Genomic DNA, 24,331 nt, shown 5'->3' with positions numbered 1-24,331 from the left:
TGTTATCAACCAACAGGTGTGTATTTGGAATGTCCCACACAGTATTTTGTGATACCCTGAGTTAACATTGTAAAATAAGGCATGTTCACATAAAAATCCAGATACAGGGGCTGCACAGTGGCCCACACACATGACGCTCTGTGAGACAAAGTCCATTTTGTGTAGTGAACAGAATCACTATGATTGGGAGATTTATAATAAAATAGAGATTGATTGATTCACAATTCTGAGGCTAGAAAGTCTAAAAGCATCATGAAAGGGCAAGAGACTGAATCTTGAGCAGACAGAGCAAATGGCCTCTACCTGCCTCATTTTCTTTCCTTAAAAACCTACCACCACTCAATGAGGACACCCTGCTGTCACTGCCCAGCCACTAATCTCCCCAAAGTCCCACCTCTGGACACCATAATTGGATCAAATTTTCAGTTAACACCTTTATAAAGTAATCTAGTCCCAACACATAAATTTTTTTGGTGGGGGGACCTCCATACTATAACATTCCATTTCTCCCCCCCTAAACTCATGGACTTCTCCCATACAAAACTACAGGGAGTAGCCGGATTTGAGCAACACCATAGTGACCTTTAAACACTTACAGAAACATGATTCTTTTGCTGATGCTGCAAAGCTAGCGAAAGCTTTAATGAAGAAAACTCTTTAGCCTCCGTAGCGGCACCTTGCAGTGTCACTTAAAGGAAACTCTGTGTTAGCCAGAGGAAGCCCAAGAAGGTAAGCGAAATCTCATATAGGACTGCAAGGTGTCAGAGGTTTCATATCTTCAGTTGATTAACATCTGAAAACAAATGGCTCTGAATTCCATTTCCCCATCCTCCCTTTTTTGCCCTATAAAAGAATAAACTGGAAACAGCTTGGGGTCAGGGCTGCCTCCATCCAGTCCCTCCTTTTCTTTACTTGTCTGTGTGTATTTATTTCTATGTTTATTTCTAATCCACAACCACTCCCACTCAAAAAAACATGTTTGACCATACAGGTCATGACACAAAACCATTCCAGTGGTCCCAAAAGTCTCAACTTGAAATTTCATCTGAGACTCAAGGCAAATTCCCTCCAGTTGGGAGCCAGGGAAGGCAATACAAATTGCATGCTCCTCAAATACAATGATGGGACAAAGGTGGGGGGTAGACATTTCCATTCTACCAGAAGAAAGGAATAACAGGCTTCAAGCAAGTCCAAAACCCAAAAGAGCCGGCATTTCATCCTGAAACCCCATGTGCCACATCTTAGACACGTGGAGAGGGGTTTGGCCACCAAAACATCAATCTGTCTCCCACACCTGGCTAGACTCAGTCCACATTCCGGCTTTCTCCAACTGGAGTCTCATCTCTGCAGTTCTTCCATGCTGGTGCTGCACACCAGGCTCCACGGTCCTGGGATCTCGAGGGCAGTCCCGTCTCTGCAGCTCTGCTAGGCATAACCCTCCTGGTAGGTCCTCTCCGCCCGTACCCCACAGCTGGCATTGCCTGGCATTGCCCTCGTGCGTGCTCTCTGTGGTGGCTCTGCACCTGCAGCAGGTCTCTGCCTGAACTCCCCAGCTTTTCAATGCATTCTCTGAAATCTCTTCCGAGGTTTCCACACTCTTGAATTCTGAGCGCCTGCAGCTCCACGTGCACACCTCCAGCATCGGCTGTGTGCTCATTTGGTAGCAGATGGTGAAACAGTCTCAGTCATGAGGGCCCTACCCCAACCACCCAGTCACGAATCTCCTCCAAAAAGACCCATTATTTTGACACCCTAACTGGATCAAGTTGAACACCTTTTCCATACCATCAAGTCTCAAAGCATGTATTTTACAGGGACATCCAAACTATAGCACAGACCCACGTGGAAAAGTTGTTAGTTCAAGCCTGGAGACCTCTCTGAGGATTCTGGGAACACATATGCCCATGATCCAGGCAGGTAGAATCTGAGTGTGGTTCCCAGTGTCAGGACCCTGTCAGGGATGCTGTATCTCTCTTGTGGAATAAATAAATAAACTTTTCCCAAAAAATCTCATCTAGTTTTCTTGAAAGATGCAGGTTATAGCCACAACAGAGCCTGACTACTTGGTAACAAGCTGACACAACTGCTTCCTTTAGACAGTTCATGTGGGTCCCGTCTGTCACAGATTCCAGCTTTCAAAGACCATGCACACACTCACACCTCTGCCCTTATCTGCTTGTCCCTAGAAGGAATTTGCGGTTACACTCGTTTTTACAGAATGACAGGCTTACGAAATTGTAGTACAATATAATGACAAAGATCTGAAATTCTGTTAGGTAAATGTGAAAAGGATATGAAGACAGCTGCCTTACAAGAGTTCGCTACTTGTTCAAGGCAACTCTCCTTTCGGCCCCAATTCCTGAGCAATCAGCATGAAATCCTAGGAGGCACTTGAGTCCTGAATTCTGGAGAGGCAGATGTGCGGGACTCACCGGATGTACTGATAGAAGCTATAAGAGAACAGGAAGGGAGAGGCCATTAAGGACAAGGGGAGCAGCAGACAGAAGAGAGATCGAGGGGAGAAGGAAATGAAAAGGGGACACTTACCAGCGCCTCCTGAACCGGAAGACTAAAACACCAATAAGCAGAAACAGGAACAGCACGACTGGCAAGATGATCAAGCCCAAAGAGGTATGGCTCCCTTCTGCACTGGGAACAAGATGTCTCTCAGCACAGGGCCTCCCTGTGTCAAGTCCCCTGGTCTCAGCAGATAGGAGGGTAGCAGGTGTTTCCTGTTTCCTCCTTCCTTTAAGGTGCCTATTCCAATTTCTCATAAGTTTAGACTCCTCATTTTCTCAGGGTCTGGGAATCTAAAATTTAGTTCTCTTCAACATAGGATGGTGTTGCCCCAGGAGAAGGACAACAGCTTTGCAGAGAGGCAGACCTGAATCTAAATCCAGCTCTTCCGCTTCCTGTGTACCTCTGGGCATGTACCCTGTCTTAGACGCAGTTTCCTCACCTATACAACGAGAATAGCCTGTTTCAAAGGAGGGTTTGATTGTCTCTTGAGTTGTCATCCCACACAGGAAGTACTCAATAAACCACAGATATCTTTGTTAAGCTGCCTTTCTAAAGTCCCAAGTCTGGGCTCTGTTTAGGGGAATGAATCCTCCTGGGACTCTATTTATGGCCTATGTCTGGATCTGAGGTTTTTAATCTCTTTTCTTCTCGTACATGGAACACCCTACCTCCATCCTTATTGGATTTCAGTGTCTGGAATCCCCTCCTTCTATCCTTCCTGGTTGGGGCTCATCTCTGAAACTCTTCGATCTCGGGTGTGTCAAGCCCATCCTTACCCAGTCTCTATGTGTGGGAACCACCTCCTCCCATTTGCAGCCAGGGTCCCAGTTCTTTCTCACCCCAGTTGAGGATGATGTCCTGGCTTCCTAGGCTGCTGTGTTTCACTCGACAAGACAGGTCGGCTGCCTCCCCAGCTGCTACATCCAGGGTAACTCGGAGATACCAGGTCCCATCACCATTGGGCAGGACGTCACCTTGCTGAGTGCCCGGCTGCTCCTGCTCCCCCCGCATCCACATCACATACACGGGCTTGGGGTAGAATCCTGAGACATGGCACACCAGCAGCAGACGGCCAGGCCCGGGACTGGGGCCACTGGACAGCCAGGCCTGGGGCTTCACTGTATCCAACAAGGGAAGGGGGGGGGTGTTACAGTGTAGACACTGCACAGAGGTCCCAGGCCTCCTATCAGGCTCAGGCTTCCCACCTACCCATTCCTGGAGATGAAGTCTCTCATGACTTCCACCCACTCGTGTTCACCTTCTCCTTCTCCAGGAGGGCCTTCTGTGATTTCCCTTCCCTATTCCCATGTCCTAGAAATGCCCCTCTCCCATACTCCCATACACTCTGCATTCAGCTACAACACAGCTTATAACACGATGTCTCAAACATTGCTTTGGTTGTTAATCTGCCTTCTCATCCTCCCCCTCAAGCAGGGATCCTACCTGCCTGACTCCATTTTGATCCCCAGTGCTTATTTAATTCAAGAGTTAAATAAATTTAATTAAATGAATTCAATTCACCGAAAGGTGCCCACTTAATGCCTGTGAAATGAACCCTCACAGCTTAGGCTTTTCTATCTCTTCCAGGGCCTCTCTCTTCCTCTGGTGCTCAAAGGAAGAAGAAGCCTGGGTAGAAAAACCCGGACAGGCCCTGAGACAGCGGAGAGCAGGGCTGAGGAAAGCAGGCTGACCTTGCTTCTCCAGGTCTGTCTTCCCTGCCTGAAGGAGGCCCCTGACCAGCTGGGGGCAGGTGTTGTTGAGAAGCTCCTGTAGCATTTCTTTGGTCCCTCGGTCCTGGTTGAGCACTTGAATGACCACATTTATCCCAAAGGGAGCCTCTGGGGCTGGCACCCAAGAGTTTCCCTGGAAACTCAGGAGAGGGCTTCCTTGATATGCTACGTGGAAGTGCGGTGGGTCGTTTCCAGGTTGCACCTCACAGCCGGCAGCCACCTGTATCTCCATGGGGTCTGTGGGCAGGAATGGATAGAATCAGAAAGGGGACCAGCAGATGGCATCATGGTTCCATCGCTGGAGTCCCTTATAGTCGCCTGCCTGGACTGGCTGTTTGAAACAGGCAGGGTGCAGCTGTGTGTGTGCCTCAAGTCCAGGGAGGAGAGTGGAGAAGGGACCGTAGAGTGGCCATCTCCCTGGGGGAGTGGGAGTGATTTCTCATTTTCTGTCTCTCTGTCTCTCTGGTGAGCACACATGCCCTGTAGCAAAAATCTCTCTAAAAATAAATACATAGAACCAGAAAGAGTTAAAGCCTGGAAGGGACGAGGAAGAACTAGTTATACCAGAGACTCGGAGTTCAGGAAGATGGCGGTACATGACCTGGAGCAGGCAGGCACACGGGGTATTTTAAGGAGTCAGGGGCTGGGACATCTCCAGGCAGAAGTGGAAGACAGAAGAGGGTGGAGAGAGCAGAGACTTTCCTCAGACGAGGCCACAGTCTCCCAGTCAGGCTCTGTGTGCACCCGCATGTCCCTACCGGGGGTCCCAGGCCTCACTCACAGACTAAGTGTATCATTTGGGCGAATTCCTGTACGTCCCTGAAGACGCTGCTTCGGTAAACCCGCAACTCGTGCTGCAGAGACTCCCACTGCTCTGGGCTGAACGTGCCCCGAGACCAGGGCCTCAGGAAGCCGATGTTGTCCGAGTCGTTGCTCCAGCGGTGGGTCTGCAGCTCCCCCAGCCACGCCAAGCCGTCGGTGCGCATCCAGCTGCTGTTCACGAAAGACCAGATCTGGAGGCCGCGGAAGGGGAAATGCCTTTGCGGGACTAGGGAGTAGCGAACGGCCGGGAGAGCAAACAGCATGCGAGGGAAAAAAAGAGAATTAAAACCAACAGCAGAAGGTTTGGGAAGTGGGTGGCTGCGCGCTCTGCCGCTCTCGCCCTTCCACCCCACCCCGCACGCCCGCGGGGAGCAGCGGGTTCCCCCGCAGGATCTGGCCGCTGCGCCCCGGGCTCGACCCGGCCTCAGCGTGCGGCGGCCTCAGTCCCAGCACGGCTCTCTCGCTCAGCCTCCCCAGGACGCCCTGGTCCCTCTCACCCTCAGCACTTCCCCAAATCTGAGGGAGCCCCCAAAGCAGCAGAAACAGCAGGCACGCCATGTCTCCGAGGGTGGCGACCTCACGGAGCTGCGCCGCCGCCGGGCGCGGGGCCCCAACCTCTGTCCTGTTTTCCTCGCCCAGTGCACTGCCCCCCTCCGGCTCCGCTCTCGTCACTTTAGGCGGGTTCCTCTGGCTCTCCGCCCCGGCACCCAGCCCCACAGGACTGGCAAATCTGCGTTCTGCGGCTTCTGCCTGGGCGCTACCTACTCCGGCCGCCAAGAGCCCTGCCTGGAGTCCAAGGAATCCTCAAACTGGGGCAGCTCCCAGGAGTACGTTCTGCAGCCAGCTGGCCCCAGTCTCCTGTTTCAGATGAGTTTAGGGCGGCTTGGGGGAAGCTTTCAGCGATGATTTAAGTTTTAAAAGCAGGACATAAAGTTCTATCTACTTACGACTCCAGCTACATACACACACACACACACACACACACACACACACACACACATATATACACACATTTTTGAGAGAGGTGTTTGCTTTAAGGCGCCAGAGCTCACCGGGATAGAAAGTGAGAAGTCATCCTAGGGGGATGGGGGGGGTGGCCAGGCCTCAATCCCTTCTCCATTCTCTCAAGATTTGGGGTACCCACGCACACACACACCCAATGTGTTTCGAGCCGCCAGGTCTGCGATTCGAACCACTGTGGACCATGTAGGAATCCATCACCTTAAGCTCTAGACCACCTGCTGGCCTGACTCGAGCCATATTAAAACTGCAAAGGGGGCCTCCCATAGCACAGAATTTGAGAGCTGCACATTGGAAGCTGGACCCAGAGGGTTACAGGCTAAGGGCCGTTTGAGTCGAGGCCCTCAGGGCTCTGAAACGCAGGGGGTTAGCCTGCCTGCCATCGGAAACTCCTGACCAGAGGAAGTGGAGGGTTGCAGTGTGACCATTCCCCACTGGGGAGGAGGGGGCTTTCTCCCTCTCCTTGTCTCTCCATTTCTCTTGTCTCTCTGTCTCTCTTGTCTCTATCTGGGGAGCACGCATGAAGTCTGACTTATGAACAAAAAATAAATGTATGAAACATTAAAATTAATGTTCTCAGCTGTTCATTGGGAGAATTGGACTAGATTGGCTAAGACTCCACAGCTTTCCCCTGAAAGTCTTCCATCTCAGTGTTCCTCAGCCCCTCTCCTGTCAGGGCCTGGCTTTCCCCTCTCCCCACCTCTGCTTTGTCTTGCCCCACTCCTTTCTTGGGGGAGTACGTCTGCACAAACAGTCGCAAGGCTAGACTCTCCTCCTTCTCCTTCTTTCCCTTCTCCTGTCCTGCTGTCCACTTGCTCACCTTCTCCTCTGGCTCCTGAATCATTCGGTCTTCAATGGGAGCCTGCTTTAAAGAACAGCAGTAAGATTCCGAGTACCTGCAAACCTGCTAGCTCCCCATCTCTCACACTTGAAGTAGGAAGTGGAGACAAAATTAGATCCCAGTCTTAGACCCCTAACGGAAAAGGTCCTTTCTTTGGCAAATTAGAACCTTGGCAGCACTCTGACCCTCCCTCTCCTGGCTTCCTCTTATCCCAGTTGACCACCAGCTTGCCATGATTTATAGCTTAAATCACTCTTGCTTAAATATCCCTTCTGGACATTTCTACTTTTACCATCATCCTAACCTTTGGCCTGGTCTCTTGGAAAAGCTTTCTTAGAATAGAGAACAAAATCCTTGCTGTGGGGGGGGTCAGTCAGCGGCACAGTGGTAATGCAACTGGACACACGTGGGGGTCCTGGGGGTCCATCTTGGGACCTCCCTTAGCACAATGAATGCACTGGGTATGTGAGTGTCTGGGGGCAGCAGGAAGACCCTGTTGGGTGTGGCTCTCTGTCTTTCTCTTTTTCAAAAGAAATAAATAAACTTGAAGAAAATCACTGGCAAAACCAACAGGTGGTTGGGGTGCTGGACTGCAATTTGAGCCCCAGACCTAGCAACTTGCTTTCTCACTTTCTCACTTTCTCACTCTCTCTCTGGTGAGTTCATGTGTTCCATAGTAAATTTAAAAAATAATAATATATAAAATAAACAATTAATTTTAAAAATTAAAAGAAAAAAAGGAAATCGTTGGCATGGTCTACAAGATTAGGCATGGTCTAGCCCTGGTCTACCTTTTAATATCATCTCACACTCCAGTCTCACACTTGCTCTGTACTTCCTGGCTGACATACTTTCAGTTTCTCTAAAAAGCAAAGCTTCTTCCTACCCCAGGTGTCTGCACAGAGTTCCCTCCCATTAGAAAGCTCTTCCCTCTCCTCCCCTCACTCCTACCCAAGGCCTAACTATTTTCACTTACATTTCAGGCTGAAAGGTCACTTTTTCAGGGAAGTCTTCCCAGACCCCCTAGATTGTGTGCACAGAGGCAGAGTCAGGTCAGCTCTCAACTCCACTCCTTGTATGCTAGCTGGCTTTGTACACCTTTCCTCTTAGGACTTTTCGGAGCCTGTAATTACAGAAATGTTCACATGTCTATCTCCCTCTGGGTCCTCTTTCCTCAATCAGCTGGAGAAATGGAGAGTGCAAAGGTCATGTCCTGACCCAGCCTGCCTTATTACATTTACTGTCGGCTCCAAAATTCCTTGAAATAGCATTGAAAATCATTTTTGTTATAAATAAGATGTTAAGTCATTAAAGTAAGATACAAAATTGCCCAAATAGAGCATTAGGAAGGACGTTTTGAGGATAGAAATAAGAAGAAAAATGTTCATATCAATCATAGTATAAAATCTGACTGCATTTTTCAAATTTTCAAGCTCCCTTTAAAAACTTGAACACTTCTGACAATCCTATTTAGTGTATGTGTATTCATGTTGGGTAAATTCGTTTTATAAGCTATAGTGTTATACAGTGATTGAATGTATAAGATAAATTAAAATAATAAAATGTTTTTGAAGATTTAAAAAAATTATCAGCTGCTAACATTCTTACAGACATGAGACTGTATTGCTCTTATTATTACTATTATTTTGGTTTTTGTTTCTAGACAGGGTCTTTCTATGTTGCCCAGGCCAGCCTCAAACTCACCATCCCCCTAACTCAGTCTTCCAGATCATTGGGATTGCAGGTGCACACCACCATGTCTTGCCTGTTTTGCTTTTTTAAAATCAACAAAAGCCAATCAGCATAATCTTCAGAAGTTAGGGTTATCTAAAGTTATACAATTTTTTTCCCCAAATGTCAGTTAAGTCGGACTATATGCAATGTCAGTTAATTGTTCTGATTGCCTTTGGCATGTGTGCATGCGAGAGACAGAGAGAGAAAGAAAGCACCCTCTGATGGGGCATGGCCACAGTCCCTTCTCCTCCATTTTGCTATCCTGTCAGGATTTTGGTCATACATGCACATGCACCCAACATGTTCCTCAAGCTCCTGGGGCCAGAACTCAAACCACAATTGGCCATGTGGGATCCAACTCCCTAGTCACCAAGCTATAGGGCCAGCCCTGAATCAGACACTTTTTGGCTGTTACAGCATTCACTACTTTCTTCTGGAAAGAGAATTATTGAATCCTGGAGTACACTACAATATATTACCTGGGAAGAACCTTTTCCATAGCAAGACTAAACCAGAAAACCAGAGCACAGAAAGGTGGTGATATACTCAAGGCACCTAAATAAACCCATGGTGGGTATTATGTGATCTCAGTTAGAGACAGTGGTTGCCAGGGGCCGGGGATAAAGGGAAATCTGGTGATGTTAGTCAAAGGGTGCAAAGTTTCAGTTATGCATGACAAATGATTCTGGGTGTCTAATGTATAGGATGGTGAAGATACTATATTGTATGGGGGATGGGGTCTTCAGAAAGTTTATGGAAAATGCATTTTTTTTTACTTTTTTAAAATTTAATTTTATTGATTCATTCATTTAGTTTAATTTAACCAGAAAAAGACAGAGACAGAGAAAGAGAAAGTGAGAAAGCAAGCCACCAGGTCCAGGACTCAAACCATGGTCAGCCATGTGGGAGTGTTCAGTGCTTTAACCACCATGCCACCAACTGGTCCCTGGAAAATGTGTATTATTTTTAAAATGCATGAATTTCACAATTTTTGCACCTAAATTGCATTCCATAAACTTTTTGAAGTTTCTCTTGCACTTGCTATTTGTTAAGAGGATAGATCACACACTAGATTTTCTCAATGCACACACAAACACATGCATGTACGTGCACAAAATAATAGCTATATATATATATACAGGTAATAACTATGTAGGAGTATGTTAATTAACTTGATGGTAGTAATCACTTTACAACTATTGAAAGAAAAGCTTTAGGCAAATTAAATTTAGCAGAGTATATTTAAATAAAGAAATGATTCGTGGAGCCAGGCCTGTGGCCAAGTGGTTAAAGGAACTGGAATGCAGATGGCTGACCATGTAGTTCAAACTCAGCCCTGGTGACTTGAAAAACAGGCTGGGAGCATGTGCATGCACGCTCAAAATCCCAAGAGGATAAAGAAATGACGGAGAAGGAATTTGGGCATCACCACACTCCATCAGGGTTGCTTTCTCCCTCTCTCTGTTTCTCTGTCTCTCCCTGTCAAACACATACACTTTCTAGGGAGGGGAGGAATGCAAGAATTTGGCAGCACCAGTAAAGGTTCGGAGAGCTACACCCAGCAATGTGACTGACAATTTGTGTAGACTAAAAAGAGAAGTGTTATATAGAAATAGCCTGATTGGTTCCAACTCAGGGTTTGCCTTATTTGGACATGGCTGGGCAGTGTGCAGCCTGTGATTGGCTGAAAGATTAACGGCTATGATTGGTTGAGATGCCATGACCTGTTACAAGAAAATACTCTTAGTTTACTTTGCAGTTTATTTACGTATTAAGTTAGGTTTTAATTCACAAAATGCAATTTTTGACCTGACATAGTGGCACAGTAGTAATGCAATGCTCCCAGATGCTGAAGCCATATAGGAAGGTCCTGGGTTCGTGCTCCAAGATCTCCTTATAAATGTGACCATGATCCTGACTCTGGCTGGAGGTGGATTGTGGCATAAAGACCCTGTTGAGAGTGCTTGTCATTCTGTGTATGTGTGTGCGTTGGTCTCTCATGAAATATATATATATATATATATATATGTGTGTGTGTGTGTGTGTGTGTGTGTAGAGAGAGAGAGATACACACAAACATGATTTTTCATATGTCAATGACATCTCAATAGCTGTTTTTATTTTTACTTTTTAAAGGAGGAGGACCATAGTGCGGTGGTTAAGCTCTGTGCAGAGAAAGCTGGAACTCAAGTGACTGACTGAGATTTAAGTTCAGGACCTGGCAGCTTGAAAAGCATACTAGGTGTGTATGTGCCCAGAATCCTAACTGGATGGAGAACTAGAGGAAGAAGAATTGCCACCTGACCAGGTCCTACTGGAGGTTGAATCCTCTCTCATGAATGCTCTTATTCTCTATTTGTCTTTCTTTTTTTCATATGTCTTTTGGCACAAAAACAAAAGAAGAAAAGAAAAAGCCCATGATGAGAGTAAAGTTCAGCAATAGTACCCTCCATTTTTCCCAGGGACTGGATGTGATCCATGCCCCTCAATTAATCATTTCTTTCACTTCAAAGGATTTTTAGTTTCTGAAGAACTTTCATATATACCATTTTGTTTACTCCATACAAAAACTATAAGAGATAGGGATTGCTATTTTAATTTATAAATAAGAAAAACAAATCAGAACAACAAGCAACTCTCCAAAGCAATACACAATTGATGATGCAGGGATAGAATTAAAACTTTGATCTCCTAACTTCTGATTCAATATATCTTCTTGGGGCCAGCAGATGGCTTAATGGTTACATCACTGGACTCCCACGTAGTCTACCACAGTTAGAGTCCAGGACTGGGTGACTTCAACTCACGCCAGGTGCCTGTGCATGCATACCCAAGATCCTAAGAGGAGAATAGAGGAGAAGGGATTGCAGCATGGCCATCCTTGGGGGTGGGGGTGATTTCTTGCTTTCTGTCTCTCTGTCTCTCTCTGTTTTTCCAGCGAGCACACATGCCCTATAGCAAAAATCTCTTTTAAATATATATATACATATATGCTTACTTTTCTCACAGTTGGGAAGAGAACCTCTTCTATAGCAAGAGTATCATTCATCATGCCATAGCAAAAGAATCATTCATCGGTGTGTAAATGAAACTTTGTACCCTTTGACTACCATCACCAGATTTCCTTCCACCACACACACACTTAAGAGGGCAACCACCATAGACAAGAAGCTTCCCTGAATTTGACTATCATTGATTCCACCTCTAAGTGAGATCACATAATACCCACCATGGGCTTATTTAGGGTCTTGAGTGTATCACTACCCTTCTGTGCTGTGGTATTCTGGCTTAGTCTTGCTATCGAAAAGGTTCTTTCCCGGTGACAGGTTCTTTCTGAGATTGTGCCTCCTACTCTAAGGAGGTAGTTAAGTGATATGACCACATGGTTCTTTTATTTATTTATCTAGCAAAATAATCATTTATTTATTTTTGTTTATTATTATTATTGTTATTTATTTTGCCATTGGGCATGTATGCTCACTAGAGGGAGAGAGAGAAAGGGAAAGTGAGGAAACAACCCAACAGGTCTGGGACTCAAACCACAGTCTGCCATGTGGGAGTCCAGAGTCTTAAGCACTACGCCATCTGCTGGCCCAAGCAAGATTTCTTTTAACATCAAGAGTCTATAGAACCAGGTCATCACAGCTGGAGGAGAGTATAAGAATTTCTTGGATAGGATGCAAGTAGGACTAGAATCAAAGAATTACAGGGCCATCTCCATAGCCTAGTGGTTAAAGCAGCTGATCCCACATAGCTAACTGCCTTGTTGGAGTCCTGGACTCGGTGGCTTGTAAAACATGCCAGGTGCAGGTGTGTTTGCACCAAAACCCCAAAAGGAGGGAGAGATATAAGAAAAGGAATTGTAGTGGGATCATTCTCCGTTGAGGGTGCTTTCTCCTCTCCATCTTTCTCTCTATCTCTGTCTGTCTCTAGTGAGCACACATGCTGGGGGGGACCAGTAGATGGCATAATGGTTACATTGCTGGGCTCCCATATAGTCAACCACAGTTCAAGGCCTGGACTCAGCAGCTTAAAACTCACACTGGGAGCCTGTGTGTGTGTGCTCAAGATCCCAGGAAAAGAATGGAGGAGACGGTATTGCAATGTGGCCATCTCCCTCCTGAGGGATGATTTCTCTCTGTGTGTCTCTCTTGTGAGTGCACATGCCCTATAGCAAAAAACTTCCTCTCTCTGGAAAAAAAATCACAAGTGATTTTACCAAAAATTGCTACAAATATTTTGTCATGAAATAGTTAAGGTATAATAAGTCCAAGTGGGCCAGCATGGTGCCATGGTGGTTAAGGCATCTGAATCCCATATGTTCAATTGTGTGGTTTGAGTCCCAGACCCAGCAGCTTGACAAACACACTGAGTGAATATACGAAGTTGCCCCAAATCCCAAAATGGAAGAGAAGCGATTGCAGTATGACTGTTCCCTATGGGGGATGTTTTCTCTTTTCCTCTCTCCCTCTTTCTGTCTCTCTCCAGCAAGTGTATGCACCTTACCACAAAATGAAAAAGAGGGAACCAGCAGTTAGCGTAATGGCTATGTCGCTGGACTCCCACCCACGTAGTCGACCGTGGTTCGTGTCCCGGACCCGGTGGCTTAAAACTCACACCGGGCACGTGTGCGTGCGTGCCCAAGATCCCGAGAGGAGAATGAAGGAGAAGGGATTGCGGCGTGACCATCCCCCCTGGGAGGTGACTTGTCGCCTTCTGTCTCTATGTCTCTCTCTGTCTGTCTGGCGAGCGCACGCGCCCTACAGTGAAAATCTCTCCAAAAAAAAAAAAAATGAAAAAGAAAAAACAAAAAGGAGCTCAAGGGTCATGAGCAGAGCAAATATTTGTTTTCCTCTCAACAGGGAGAGGAGTAATGGGTGCTGATTGAAAACTGGTCATCTAGCTTCAAAGTCTCTGATCTCTCCAGTTTGTATTCTGATTGGTTCTTATTGTCATATGTCCATTTGCTTAATTCTCTTTTTACTCCTAGCATTACTGTTCTCTTGGCTGGCTTGGTTTAAGTTTCTCAAATTAAATTTCCCACCGATCTCCAAAGTATGTTTGTTTGCTTTCACTGATTTATGTAAATTATACACACATATCATTATCTGAATTTAACTGGATCATTGATTTTGCTTGTTTATTTTTTGATCTCCTGCATCTGGTCTTACTAAATATTACATCACCAGCACATGCAATGCTGACTAGAACCTCGTAGGTGTTCAATAAACATTTGTTAAACAGATACATTCCCAAGTACATTTCCTTTGTCTCCAACTATTCTAAGCCCTTTACAGGCATTGTCTTATTTAATCCTGGGACAGACTTAACAAGGAAACTTCTTGGTTTTGGTCACTGCTGTCTTAGCACTAGAATAGTTCTTGGGACAGACACTCAAATATTTTTCAAAAGAAAGAAGGCATATAGTAGTAGTCCACATTTGTTGCAGAAAAAAATAAACACAGAGATTGTTTTATAACTTTTCACCAGCTAGGAAATATTAACTCTAGGGTTATAACTCAAGGTTCTTCATTCTGACTACTGTGGGGTTTTTTACCGTGCTGCCTTTTCTCATATTGCTCCTAGTAAACAACTGAATTTATAGGGCAGTGACAGAGAAGAGGTTAAAATAGAGAAAGTGGGATGGAGTAAGGAGCTTCAGTCTTGAAAACACTCGGGAACCTTCTCACTGGGAAGAGTCAACTCAAAAATATGTAGATAGTGAGTATGCATATATATGAGAAAATGAGAGAGGGTAGAAGAGAGGGAATGCTGTGAGGGAGGGTGGAAGGGGAAATAAAAACAAAACTGCATCTAGATACAATATTTATGGTAACCTGGCAACATCAAAAGCATAGCAACCACTCACAGAGAAAATAGAAGGCTAGGGAGCTGTGGAAACTGCATTTATTCTTCACATGTTCTATAGTCAAACAAAAAAGAATTTTGCACTATGTGGGAAGGTCCTATAGCAGAGTCAGAAAATCTAAAAATTGGATTCAGGTTCCCTCACCACTTGTGTAAATCCACAGTGGATAGATACACATTGCTCTACTATGCACAGTAAACTGAAATAGGCACTGTGTGGGGGCCAGCAGGTGGCATGGTAGCTAAGGTTCTGGACTCCCATGTGGCCAACCCACATGGAAGTCTGAGTCTCAGACCTGGCGACTTCCTTTCTCACTTTTTTTCTCTCTCTCTGTCTCTCTCTGGTAAGTGCACATGCCCTGTAGTAATTTTTTTTAAATAGTAATAATAATTTTAAAATTAAATTAATAATTCTAAAACAAAATTAAATAGGCACTGTGAATATCAATCAGCAATCTGTCTAGATCTGGCCTAGCAATTCCACTCCTGACTTCAGGTGCAAACACATACCTGTATGTACCAAGAGGCATGTTCAAGAATGTTCACAGCAGCATTGTTTGTGATGATTCCAACTGGAAATGTGTTTACCAACTCTGAAGTGATCATACTTCTTTAAATGGAACCCTCATATTTTTCTTTACTTTGGTCATTTGTTATCTTTTTAATGGTTTCTTTGCCATCTCATCGTCTACATTTCTTTAACTTGATTTTACTTTCCTCCTTTTGATCACTCAATGCATTTTTGAGTAATTTTCTCAGAGCTGTCTTCTATTTCATTAACCATATCTTCAACCATTTCTGTTCTACTATTTTACTTGTCCATTGATTTTTTTTAATATTAGTAACAAATTTCTCATTTCTTAAAGGATTCTATTCTTTTTCTCAAATCTTCCTTCTTTTATTATATTGTCCTATGTTTAATCATAGTTTCTCTTCCTTCTTTTAACTCGTTAAACATTTTGAGCATACTAATTACAGCATTTATTTTATGTTGGTGTATTACTTTCACTTCTTAGGATATGAATGTTCTTATTGTCTTGCTGACTCTTTTTTCCAGTGTAACTTGTCCTTGTGTTGTGTCTTCATCTTCATAAAGGGTTTTGTTAATATTTTGTGATTTCCCTCTGTGGGAACCCCATCCTCCCTAGGTTATGGAAAAGTCCACATAGCAATATTTTGCATTTGCTTCTGCCAAGAATCCAGGAATGTCAGTGACCCTGGCTTGTGTTAATTCTCAGTTTGTGGTTTATACCCTATGCAGACAACAAAATATCGAGGCTCCAAATCAGCACATATCACAAACCTAGGCTTTAATTTTTCTAAGATCTCTCTCTCTCTCTTTCTATTTTACCCAAGGCCCTAGCAAGTTTTCTCAACATTTCTACATCTAATAGGCAAGGGTTTTCTCATCCTTTTGATATAGACATCACACCTGTTAGAGGATCCAGCTTCATGCTGGGGACCTCTTTTTCAAGTATTGCCTCCCAATTTCTCAAGGCAAAGTTTTCTGTCTCTTCATGGGCATTAGAAGCAAGCCCCTGAGGGACAAGTTGGTGACTGCAATGCTCTGTGAGCCTGACCCATACAAGAAGGTTGCTGGTTCACATCCACAAACCTCCCTGAGTATTCCAGGGATGTGTGTGCCCATGATCTGGGGCTGACTAAAGCTGAGGGTATAATCTCGTGTCAAGATCCTGTTAAGAGTGCTATCTCTCTTTCTCTCTTTCTCTTTTTGTCTCATTCATGGAAGAAATAAATAAATAAACTTTAAAAAAATTACTGTGAAACATGCTATTGAAAACCCAAGATTGAGTTTAGCATTTCTATATACCAACAAGGAAGAAACTGAGATAGTTAAAAAAAGCAATCCCTTTACAATTACAATAGCCACAATAAGTATAAGACCTAGGAAAAAGCCCAACCAAAGGGTAAAAGACATCTACAAAGAAATCTATGACAAACTAAAAAATTAGATTGACAATGGTACAAAAAAGTGGAAGGACAACCCATGTTCCTGGAGTGAAAGAATTAACATCATCAAAATGTCGATTCTACTCAAATCGATTTACAAACTTAATGAAATTGCCATCGGAATACCAGAGACATTCTTCACAGAATTAGAAAAAATATCAGAAAATTTGTCTGAAATTATAGAAGTCCCCATATCATCAAAGCAAAACTGCAATTAAAAAACAAAAAAGTAAGAGGCATCTCACTGCCTGACTTCAAAATATATTACAAAGCTGTAATAATCAAACTAGCATGATATTGGCACAAAAACAGGCATGTAGGTATTGTCACAAAAACAGGCTTGTACGCCAATAGAACTGAATATAGAACCCAGAAATAACCCCAAGACATACAGTTAACTGATTTTTTTTTTTTGAGAGGTTTTTTTGCTACAGGGCGCATGTGCTCACCAGAGAGACAGAGAAACAGAAAGCGAGAAATCACCCCCCCAGGGGGATGGCCACGTCACAATCCCTTCTCCTCCATTCTCCTCTTGGGATCTTGGGCACGCACGCACATGTGCCCGGCATGAGTTTAAGCCACCAGGTCTGGGACTCGAACCGTGGTCGACTACATAGGAGTTCAGCGACATAGCCATCACGCTAACTGCTGGTCCCAACTCACTTTTGACAAAGGGCACAAAACAACATAGCGAGGAAAAGAAAATCTTTTTGGCAAATGGTACTGGAAAAACTGGATATCCACCTTCAGAAGGATGAAACTGAACATTTATCTCTCACAATTAACCAAAATCAACTCAAAATGGATCAAACATCTAAACATAAAACCTCAAATTATGAAACTACTGGTGGAAAACATAAGGGAAACTCTTGGAGACATCAGAGTAGGAAAAGACTTCTTAAATAAGACATCTTCAAAGCACAGGCAAAAATCCTGAAAATAGACAAGTGGGATTACAACAGGCTATAAAGCTTCTGCACAGCAAAGGAAATAATAATTAGAGTGAAGAGACACCCCTTGGAATGGGAGAATGTATTTATAATTTGTGCCTCAGATAAAAGATTGACAGCCAGAATATACAGGGAATTCAAGCCGCTTACCTGAAAAATAACTAATTCAATTAAAAGATGGATAGATTGGGACTAGTAGATGGTGTAATAGTTATGTCACTGGATTCCCACGTAGTCAATCACAGTTCAAGTCCCAGACCTGGCAAGTTAAAACTCATGCTAGGCATTTGGACCAGCAGTTGGCATAATGACTATGTCACTAGACTGCCATATAGTTGACTGCGGTTTGAGTCCCATACCCAGTGGCTTAAACTCACGTAGGGGACATGTGCATGCGTACCCAAGAATGGAGAGAGGGGATTGCAGCATAGCCATCCCCCATGGGGGGTGATTTCTCACTTTCTGTCTCTCTGTCTCTCTCTGTCTTTCTGTTGAGTACAAGTGCCCTAAAGCAAAAACCTCTAAACTAAAAAAAAAATAAAATGAAATAAAATAAAATAAAAACTCATGCTAGTCGCCTGTGCATGCATGCCCAGAATCCTAAAAGGAGAATAGAGGAGAAGGGATTGCAGCTTGACCTTACCCTCTGAGGGGTGATTTCTTCCTTTCTGACTCTCTCTGTCTCTCTGCAGAGCACATGTGTCCTATAGCAAAAATCTCTCCACAAAAATAGTAAGAAGAAAATAAAAGATGGGCAAATGAGCTGATCAACTTTCCAGAGAAGACAAATGAACAGCCAAAAAGCATATGAGAAAATGCTCAATATCCCTTATTTCAAAACCACAATGAGATACTATCTAGTTTCACTCAGAATAGCTAAGATTAAAAAAATAAAGAATGATAAGTGCTAGAGAGGCTGTGGTGAAAAAGAACTCTCCCACACTGTTGGTGGGAATGTTAATTACTACATCCACTGTGAAGAACAATACGGAGATTCCTGAAAAACCTACAAATAGAACTACTATACAATCCAGCAATTCCACTCTTGGATATCTACCCAAAGGATGGGAATACACTCAACCAGAAAAACACTTGTACAGCCATGTTTATTACAACATTATTCACAATTGCTTGAACATGGAATCACCCCAAATGCCCAAGAACAAATGAGTGGATTGAAAAACTGTGGCACATATACACTATGGAATACTTCTCAACCATAAAAAAAACAATGAGGACCTGGCATTTGATAGAAAACAGATGAATATAAAAGATTTAATGCTAACTGAAGCAAGCCAGACTATGAAAGATAGGCATTGTATGTCCCCACTTAATATATATAGAATGTCTGTACACTATGGCAGAAACTGAAAGACTGAGAGGTATAAAAGTATAGAGAACAAATGTGAATCCAAAAGATAGTGTGGGAAGAGGGTAGGCAATGGGCAAACAGATAGAATCAAGGGGGATGGGAGGAGCAAAACATTTAATGAACACAGAAAATGGAAAATTATCTGTTAATGATAATATGTTTAGTGAAATCTGGACTAATATACAGTATTCATGCTTGGAAAATTCATTTTGCATGCTGTAAAGATATACAGTGACTAAATGTAATTAAAGTGTGTGTGTGTGTGTGTGTGTGTGTGTGTGTGTTATGAAAAAAAAATCAAGATCGAAAACGTTTTTAAAAAATTAAGATGATTTCCAGTGCCTGGGCATAACCAGGACTAAAACACCAATGAGCTTCCACTCTGTCAGCTCACTCTTACACATCTAAATTTAATACTTTCACTGGTTATGGACGGAGTCCTCTCAGTTTAACTGTATTGTTTAAAACTATAGAGTACATTTTCTTTAGCATTTGCCAGCCTTTGGGGTATGCATTGGGGTGCTTGTACTCTGCCTCGTTGCAGAAATGGTCCATTATAATGGTTGACATTGTTTTGCCCTGAGTTCCTTGATTGAAAATAAACATTTATAATTACATCCTGTACAGAAGACATCATTCAAAATGGGGAAAGACCTTAAATAATCAAAAAGAGGGTGATTTAAGGGACCGTGGGTGTCTAGCCAATATTTGAGGGTCTGTTGTAAAGAAAAAGGAACTCACTTCTCAGTTGTTTCAGATGGTGGCATTAGTTCCAGTGTATGCAAGTTACCACAAGACACATTATAGCTCAATACAAGAATGAGAAAATTGTATTGCTCTTTGAGTTGTCTAATAAAGGACCATATGATTCTGTGTGAGCTCCAGTTGACTCTTATTCTACTCCAGAGGGACCCAGATGCCCATCTGTCAAATGTACTGCAGAAAAGATGACTGTACGGACTGGGGTCTTCCGTTCTGAGATTCTTCAATTCTGTGACAAAACTCTAATCTCATGGGCTTACCTTTCATCGTATGTGGTTCAAGTAGCCTGGAAATCTAAGTGTATAGTTCAGACATATCAGGGAGACTTTAACCACCGTTGAAAAGAAAGAAAGCACAGAGTAGCCAAAAAACAGAGGCATGTGTATATGGTGTGATTTTCAAGCCACTGGGACTAGGACTGGAATCACAGCCAGCCATGTGGGAATCCAGCACCTTCACCATGCCACCTGATGGCCTAGCAAACACATCTTAATGTCTGTTTTCTCAGAATCTACAACTTTTATCTCAAAGAGAGAAAGAAAGTACATACCATTTTTAAATCTTCCCTTTTCCTTTCTGTACTAGTCAGGGTTCTCTAGAGAGCCAGAACCAAGAGTATGTGTGTACATATATAAGAGAGGATATAGTGAGGACAGCAGCTCATGTGACTATCATGGCTGAGAAGCCCACAGCAGGCTGTCTGCAAAGCTGGACATCCTGAGATTCTGGAAGCTGGGCTCAGCTCAAGTTTAAAGGCCTTAGAGTCAGAGAAGCCACTCTTCTTCCTTACTTCATGGTTTCATCCTCCTCTTCTCCGCAGCTCCTGGCTAATGTATGTTTTAGGGAGTCAGGTAGGTATGAGTAGGGAAAACCAAGACACCAGTGAGAAGGGCATCTGACATATCACCCATTGCAGTCAGGGATTGCAGCCAGACCCCTGGGACCAAGAACAGGAGAAGTTATCTTACTTTTATTCCTGCAGCAGTGCATGCACGCACAGGCACTGTCCCCAGTGCTGGACTAATATTTCACCTTCCACTGGTGGCACTAGACTGCTATAAGCAAAACTGTCCCCGTGTGCATGCTTGCACCTTCAAAGTCCACACTGGGCATGTGTACAACTTCCCCCTACCAAACACTAGGTTTCCCCTTGCCAGGCAGAATTGCACAAGCACAACAGAAGTTCCAAAAATAAACACTAGCGACAGATCTCCCCTCCTAAATATGCATGGCAAGGCAACACAATGAAAGTAACACCTAGGGCCAGCAGGTGTTGTGGCGGTTCAGGTGCTGGATCCTGCCAATTCTAGGAGTCTAGTCCCAGACTTGGGGGCTTGAAAAATACTCCAGATGGCCAAAATCCCAGAGGAGAATGGAGAAGAAGGAATTGCAGCATGGCCATTCCCCCGCGGGGTGATTTCTCACTTTTATTCTCTCTCTGTCTCTCTCCTGTGAGTGCACTTGCCTTGCCCTATGGCAAAAATTTAATAAAATAATAGTAATAACAAATAAAATAACACCTAACTCCATTCCCAGTGCAGTTGCCACCTGGCAACCTGCCAACTCGGACCTCTCCCTAGCGTACTTTTATTTTCCATACTTGTGGCTGTGGCTTTATCTGTGTCTCAGGACAGATATCTCACCTTAGAGATCTGGGCCGAAGAACCAAGGATCCCTTCACCACGCTCCCCAGCTCTCCATCTGATAACAGGCATTCAAACACATCACCAATGGAAACATGCGTGTGGTATTCCAGGAGCTAAAAGCTCCAGCAGCAGCACAAACCTTGGGTTTCACCCTGGCTACTACAGCAGAGCCTTGGTTCTGACCTCTCTGCTCCTCTGCTCAGTTCTGACTTCATGAGGCACCCCCAACCACAGTGTACACGTCAGAGAAGATGACGTGTCAACCAAAGTTCACATAAATGACTGAAAATTGAATTGTGGGAAGTAAACTTGCCTCTTACTGTAATGCTATAATTGCTGGTATTTCTTGGGCAATTTCTATGTGCCAGCACTACATAAAGCATTTTACATTCAATTTTATTTTGATTCTCATGGTGATCACATAAGTAGCCATAATCACATTATTAGCCATAATCTGCAGATGAGGAAATCTAGTCTTAAAAATGCAAAAAATGCAAAGTAACTTCCCCAAGATTATGCAAGTGGAGGAGAGCAGTGATGACACTGGAGCCCAGAGTCGGGTTCTGAATTACCAGACAACACAGCCTCCCACTAGAGGAGGGCAACGTGGAAGGAATTGCAGCATGGCCATTCCCCCGCGGGGTGATTTCTCACTTTTATTCTCTCTCTGTCTCTCTCCTGTGAGTGCACTTGCCTTGCCCTATGGCAAAAATTTAATAAAATAATAGTAATAACAAATAAAATAACACCTAACTCCATTCCCAGTGCAGTTGCCACCTGGCAACCTGCCAACTCGGACCTCTCCCTAGCGTACTTTTATTTTCCATACTTGTGGCTGTGGCTTTATCTGTGTCTCAGGACAGATATCTCACCTTAGAGATCTGGGCCGAAGAACCAAGGATCCCTTCACCACGCTCCCCAGCTCTCCATCTGATAACAGGCATTCAAACACATCACCAATGGAAACATGCGTGTGGTATTCCAGGAGCTAAAAGCTCCAGCAGCAGCACAAACCTTGGGTTTCACCCTGGCTACTACAGCAGAGCCTTGGTTCTGACCTCTCTGCTCCTCTGCTCAGTTCTGACTTCATGAGGCACCCCCAACCACAGTGTACACGTCAGAGAAGATGACGTGTCAACCAAAGTTCACATAAATGACTGAAAATTGAATTGTGGGAAGTAAACTTGCCTCTTACTGTAATGCTATAATTGCTGGTATTTCTTGGGCAATTTCTATGTGCCAGCACTACATAAAGCATTTTACATTCAATTTTATTTTGATTCTCATGGTGATCACATAAGTAGCCATAATCACATTATTAGCCATAATCTGCAGATGAGGAAATCTAGTCTTAAAAATGCAAAAAATGCAAAGTAACTTCCCCAAGATTATGCAAGTGGAGGAGAGCAGTGATGACACTGGAGCCCAGAGTCGGGTTCTGAATTACCAGACAACACAGCCTCCCACTAGAGGAGGGCAACGTGGGGAAGAGATCTTGGCTTCTCTGTCTCGTTCAGTGGTGTGACTGGAAGGAATGGTTTGGATATTCAAAGGGAGGCCAGGTATTCCTGCAAACACTAATGCCAGGGTTTTGTGTGTCATAGTGACAGAAAAAGAAACTCGACAAGAACATCTGATTAGCTTTCCCTACATGACTTTTAGAGGTGGCAATACTAGAACCAGCAGATGATGTAACAAATATGTTACTGGACTCCTTCATGGCCAATCGTGGTTAGGATCCCAGGCCCAGAGGCTTGAAACTCATACTGGACACGTGTAGATGCCCACAGTCCCAAGAGGAGAATGGAAGAGAAGAGATTGCAGCATGGCCAGCCCCACTCCCAGGGGGAGTGACTTCTGGCTCCTTCTGTCTGTCTCTCCAGTGAGCACACACACCCTCTAGTGAAAATCTCTCTCGGAAAAAAAAAAAAAAGTGGAGATGTTGTGGACTAAAGAAGTCTGAAAGTAGGAATTTAAAACAAGCTTTTCCTTTTATAAGCAAGTCGTTTAATACCTCTGAGCTTCAGGCTTTTTATTTATGAAATAAGAACCTGTATGAGGGTTATATTAGGAGACCAGATGATAGTTGTCAATCACTTGTCATGTATTAGATCCTTGGAAACTTTTATTTGAATCTTTTTTTTTAGAGGCTTTGGCTTCAGGGTGTGTGTGCCTGGAGATGGGAATGATCAGGTTGGGGAAGCCGAAGTGTTTTACAAAAGAAACTGGATTAAGATAAATTAGCCCCCAAGGAATATGGCCATGTCACAATGCCTTCTCCTCCATTCTTCTCCTGGCTCTTGGGTACGCATGCACACACACCTAACATGAGTTTTAAGCCATCAGGTTTGGGATTTGAACCATAGTCAGCCATGTGGGAGTCCAGCGATATAACCACAACAGCATCTGCTGGCCCCATGTTTGAATCTTAATCCCTCTTCTCTTGTAACACACTTCAGTTTCCCCAACCTAATCACACCCATCTCCAGGCTCATTGCAAGTCATCCATCACGTCTCAAGCCTCCCTCTTGCCATCATCCCTCAGCACTCAGCCTGAGCTAAGTGGCCCTTTTGTTTTATCATACAACCTTGTGCATGCCATGTCACATTCTCACTGCTGCCACTGTCTACTGAGCTGCTCTCTCACTGGTCTGAGTTCCCGGTGGAGGAGGACCTCTTTATTATAGCGATACCTCCAGGGCCTAGTACAAATTCAGACACATCACAGGTGCTCAATAGATAATTTCGTATTAAAGTCTTGTTTTTTTTTTCATTGCCAGAGGGCTTGCATACTCCTCAGAAAGAGATGGGGTGGTGAAGGAAAAAACATCCCAAGATTGGGGATCACATAAGTAGCCATAATCACATTATTAGCCATAATCTGCAGATGAGGAAATCTAGTCTTAAAAATGCAAAAAATGCAAAGTAACTTCCCCAAGATTATGCAAGTGGAGGAGAGCAGTGATGACACTGGAGCCCAGAGTCGGGTTCTGAATTACCAGACAACACAGCCTCCCACTAGAGGAGGGCAACGTGGGGAAGAGATCTTGGCTTCTCTGTCTCGTTCCGTGGTGTGACCGGAAGGGATGGGTTGG

At 44.1% G+C, this 24,331-nt stretch overlaps 1 protein-coding gene across 3 annotated transcripts; it reads right to left on the bottom strand.

Moving 5' to 3' along the window:
* CD1D (CD1d molecule) lies at positions 1–21,253 on the bottom strand. 3 transcript variants are annotated; one of them, XM_006159061.3, is made up of 6 exons: positions 5,570–5,746; positions 5,032–5,298; positions 4,212–4,487; positions 3,360–3,638; positions 2,548–2,644; positions 1–2,450 (listed from the first exon to the last, which is right to left on the bottom strand). In XM_006159061.3, exons 1-6 carry the CDS (start codon positions 5,628–5,630, stop codon positions 2,429–2,431), a joined length of 1,002 nt encoding a protein of 333 aa, XP_006159123.1. In that variant the 5' UTR covers positions 5,631–5,746; the 3' UTR covers positions 1–2,428. The 3 variants fall into 3 exon arrangements, with proteins under 3 accessions (XP_006159123.1, XP_014447313.1, XP_014447312.1); XM_014591827.2 differs by lacking the exons at positions 1–2,450; positions 2,548–2,644; positions 5,570–5,746 and adding exons at positions 2,709–2,959; positions 21,234–21,253; XM_014591826.2 differs by lacking the exons at positions 1–2,450; positions 2,548–2,644 and adding an exon at positions 2,710–2,959 and having other exon boundaries at positions 5,570–5,763.
* Positions 21,254–24,331: the final 3,078 nt, after the last annotated feature.

This window comes from Tupaia chinensis, unplaced genomic scaffold, assembly GCF_000334495.1.
Source record: "Tupaia chinensis unplaced genomic scaffold, TupChi_1.0 Scaffold000623_1, whole genome shotgun sequence".
Taxonomy (NCBI): Eukaryota; Metazoa; Chordata; class Mammalia; order Scandentia; family Tupaiidae; genus Tupaia; species Tupaia belangeri.
Note: the sequence above shows the minus strand (reverse complement) of the source record. Positions and strands in the feature narration are given on the sequence as shown.

Excerpts from the sequence above, each read along its gene's own strand:
- CD1D (XM_014591826.2), bottom strand. The coding sequence starts at position 5,630 with ATGGCGTGCCTGCTGTTTCTGCTGCTTTGGGGGCTCCCTCAGATTTGG. Across the intron at positions 5,299-5,569 it reads GATTTGGGGAAGTGCTGAGG|TCCCGCAAAGGCATTTCCCC; the intron begins GTGAGAGGGACC and ends GCTACTCCCTAG. Across the intron at positions 4,488-5,031 it reads CCAAATGATACACTTAGTCT|ACCCCATGGAGATACAGGTG; the intron begins GTGAGTGAGGCC and ends TCCTGCCCACAG.